At 36.0% G+C, this 4,196-nt stretch overlaps 1 protein-coding gene across 1 annotated transcript; it reads right to left on the minus strand.

The window, feature by feature from the left end:
- Nucleotides 1-118: 118 nt before the first annotated feature.
- LOC117180536 lies at nt 119-838 on the minus strand. Its single transcript, XM_033373032.1, has one exon. The coding sequence runs from the start codon at nt 836-838 to the stop codon at nt 119-121; it is 720 nt and encodes a 239-aa protein (XP_033228923.1).
- Nucleotides 839-4,196: the final 3,358 nt, after the last annotated feature.

A 4,196-nucleotide genomic window follows, 5' to 3' on the forward strand; every position in this document is an offset into this window, starting at 1 on the left:
TATCTAGTCGGGAGTGGTGCTGACTGAAAACAGATGATTTGGAGCGATTCGCGCGCCATTTGTTGGTCATTCTAAGGACTTATTGAACTACCCTCGTATTTGCTGAAGTGTTTGGATACTACGATAAATCAAAAAATGCCTTTACATGATTATTGATTACAGCCGGAGGGTCGTTATAATATTTCTCTAATATATCCCACGCGACTTGATAATTAGCATCAGTAGTTGCGAGCGATTTAATTTTTTCTGCGTCTTTTCCAGTTAAACATGATCGAAGATATAGTAACTTTTGAGAATTAGCATATTTGCTATCGTTATGAACAGATGATTTGAAGGTGTTACTAAAACCGGACCATGTTTCGCATGTACCGCTAAAGCTGGGTAAATTTAACGCTGGTGACTTGAGATTAATTGAATTCCCGGCACAATGCACTCGTGTAGTTGCTGAGATTAGTGCATTTTCTTGAAGGCTTGTTATGCTACCGATATTATCAGAAACACGAGATAATGATGATGATTGATCAATTGTAATTATCGGTTCCTTTTCTCTAAGAATTCGCTCTGCTTGAGCAGTTAAGTAAGAAAAGCGTTTTTCAAATTCAATTCTTTCCGCGTATTTGGAATCGATTGCTGCGTTACTAACTATTGACTCTATTTCGTTTTGCGTAATTTCAAAATCTGTTTTAACGCGTTCAACATCAGTACATTTACCGTTTAAATCTATAAGATCTATGTCTGCTCTAGCTTTGTTAAGAAATTTGTCAAGAACCGTTAGCTTTGCTTTTAGGGCACCTCGCAGCCTGTGTAGCTGTTTTACTCGTTTATCTTCTTCTATCATTTTAATATGCAATTGAGATCAAATTGATTTGAAAAATGGAACAGAAGGGAAATGGATCGATCACGTTGCAATAAATAATCCAACTCTTAAACAGGCATGCGAGACTTACCATTTTGAAGTTTTAGAGACAGAAATTAGAATAAGAACTTTATAGAATGGATGTAGACGCTGATGATTGAAGTCACTTAATTTATTAAGAGAAAAATATATTAAGTGTTTTCGTTCACTTAAAACAAGATTTCACGTTGCTTTTCATTAAAGTGTCCACGTTCACTTTAAGCTAGCTTTCACTTTTCGATTCACTGTAGTTTGTAGTTTATATGATTCAATAAAGAATCCACGTTCACTTTAGTACGTTTTCGCGTTTTGTTTCACTATAGTTTATAGTTTATTTGAGTAACTTAAGTGTTCACGTTTACTTAGGAGACTATTGCATGTTTTGGACAGTATTTAGAATCCATTTTGTATTTTTACGTTATGAATTGTTGTTTATTTCGATAGTCACTGGTTGCTAGATGTGAGTTAATTATTAGTTAAATATTCACGAGCCGGTTTTCGAAGGATCGTTGCGCATTAAAATTCAAGAGATTTAATGATGAGGAGGGTAATTTAAAAAATAAATCAATTTAACAAGTTATGATAATATAACTTAAACTTTAACGAAATTGATACAGAACACAAAGTGAAACAAGAATTTATTTCATCCGAGAGAACTACAAGGGGCGCTACAAGTAGCTAGTTAAGAATTCGGTCGCAGTGTTAAAACTCGACTGACTCACGGTCCCTTGCCGATTTCGAAAATCGGAGAAGAATCGCAAAATTTGAAGGTGGGGTGAAATCCAGCGCCCGAAGGCGTTACAAGTTCCGATGATGCACGATGTAAGGCGGAAAAGTCGGAAAACGTTTTTCCCGGTACGGTCGCCGGTTTGCACGGCGAATGCCATTACGAGGGCTGGGGACACCCGTGGGAATTCTGAGTTGAGTGTGCGAGAGAGACAGTAATATGATAGGCACGCCCCAAAGGGTGGAGCTTCTGAGTGAAAAAAAAATTTTGACAGCCAATCACAGTTGGAATATTTTCAGGAAAAAGGGTACACAGTAAAAAAAAGTGTGAAAAAAATTTCCTGCGAGAAAGTAATAATCCGGGGACCGTCAGCCAGGTTCAGGCATTGTCTGGAAAACGGTACCCTTGCAGCGGGTGCTAGTTTATCGAGCGGACGGTTTTTGGCCTCGCGAGAGCCTCACATTGTTTGAGATTAGACACAGCGGATAAAAATCAGAATCTTGTACAATATTCATTAATTAAGTTTAAATGTACTGCATTAGCCTCGTTATATTATTATGAGTAAATCAAAAAAAGATTGAAAAAAATCGGTCAATATTTTCAATGTTAGTTGATCGTTAAAGCTTTATTTTTCTAACTCGTTTACCAATCCAGGCATTCCACATAAGTTATAATTATTATCAATGAGTTACATACCTATTGTTTTGTAAATTTGTGAAATAATCGTTACTTTGGTTATTGTTACTATAATACCGTTTTCTATAAAAAAGTGACTCCTAAATCTATATATCATTCGATCCAGAATTTCAAGAAACGTGCAAATTCGTTGAACGTCAGGGTTTGAAATTTTGAAAATGCTCCATTTAAATTTTCATCTAATCGAAACATTTCATTGGGATAATTTTGAAAATAATTTCCGGATTCCTTCAGGAGTCACTTTTTTCATAAAAAATGGTATTATATTAACAATAACCTTAGTTAAAGTTACCCTACTTTTGAAGAATTATTTCTCGACTCGTAATGATTATTTCACAAATTTACAACATTAATAACATCTATTGACTTTTCATCTACAAGGATATGTACCTATCTAAACAAATTTTCTTCAATAAATATGCAAGAACAGAGGTCAAGGAAGTATCTGCACGGAGTAAATTGAAGGCAAGTAACTACCAATCTTGACGGAAGTTGCATAAATTTGCAAAAAATACTTCTCTGACGTTCAACGGATTTGCACGTTTCGTGAAATTCTGAATCGATTGATATATACTTTTAGGAGTCACTTTTTTCATAAAAAATGGTATTATGCTCACAATAACCTTAGTAAAAATTCCCTACTTTTGAAGAATTATTTCTCAGCTCGTAATGATTATTTCACAAATTTACAACATTAATAACATCTATTGACTTTTCATCTTAAAGTATATGTACCTATCTAAACAAATTTTCTTCAATAAATATGCAAAAACAGAGGTCAAGGATGTATCTGCACGGAGTAATTTGAAGGCAAGTAACTAACAATCATGACGGAAGTTGCATACATTTGCGAAAAGTACTTGTCTGACGTTCAACGGATTTGCACGTTTGGTGAAATTCTGAATCGATTGATATATACTTTTAGGAGTCACTTTTTTCATAAAAAAATGGTATTATACTAACAATCACCCGTCAGTTAACCTACTTTTGAAGAATTATTGCATTTCATTTTTATGAAAATTTACTCCTAAAAGTATATATCATTCGACTCAGAATTTTAAGAAACGTGCAAATCCGTTGAACGTCAGAAAAGTATTTTTAGCAAATTTGGTCGTAACTTAAAATTTCGTTCATTTCATTAGAGAATCAAGAGAAAATTCAGAAATGAACCTAAGAAGGTTTTCTTGACATTCGTGCCAGATGTGAAATGGGCAGTATCCATTTCATCGCGGTGTACCTGCTCGTCTTACCCTCTCCACTCGACTTCTCCTCACGTCCCTGACTGAGCGAGATTGATGCGCCGGGCTTTGCCAGCGGGAGCCCTTAGTCCTAATGAGGCATAAAATGCCATACATAAAAATATTATAGTTTTGCAATCAGAAAATGAAAAATATTATATTCGGAATATATGTTTTTTTGCGATTCCAACGGTATGTAACTTGCAATTAAAATATTGAAATTAGACTAAGTTATGGCAGATATTTTTAATTTGCTGATTGCAAAACTATAATATTTTTATGTATGGCATTTTTTGCCTAGTTAGAAATAAGGGGCCCCGCGCTGGCAAAGCCCGGCACAGCAATCTCAGTCTATCAGGGACGTGAGGAGAAGTCGAATGGAGAGGGTAAGACGAGCAGGTACACCGCGATGAAATGTAAATCGCCCTGTGAAACACAGCGTAGGCATTGTGACCTTCGGGGCTTTGGACCCTGCTGCTGTCCGGCGTGAGGTAAGGGGCATGCAGTGCAGTGGGTACAAGTGGGTACAACAGCGTGGGCGTGCCTAAAGATCTTCGTAATATTTGGCCGCTAGGAACGGTAGATGCTGGCCTTAAATTTACTCCATGCAGACACTTAGCTAAACTCTGTTTTTTCATAT

The sequence above is a fragment of the Belonocnema kinseyi genome, chromosome 9 (genome assembly GCF_010883055.1).
Source record: "Belonocnema kinseyi isolate 2016_QV_RU_SX_M_011 chromosome 9, B_treatae_v1, whole genome shotgun sequence".
NCBI lineage: Eukaryota > Metazoa > Arthropoda > Insecta > Hymenoptera > Cynipidae > Belonocnema > Belonocnema kinseyi.

Excerpts from the sequence above, each read along its gene's own strand:
- LOC117180536 (XM_033373032.1), bottom strand. The coding sequence starts at position 838 with ATGATAGAAGAAGATAAACGAGTAAAACAGCTACACAGGCTGCGAGGT.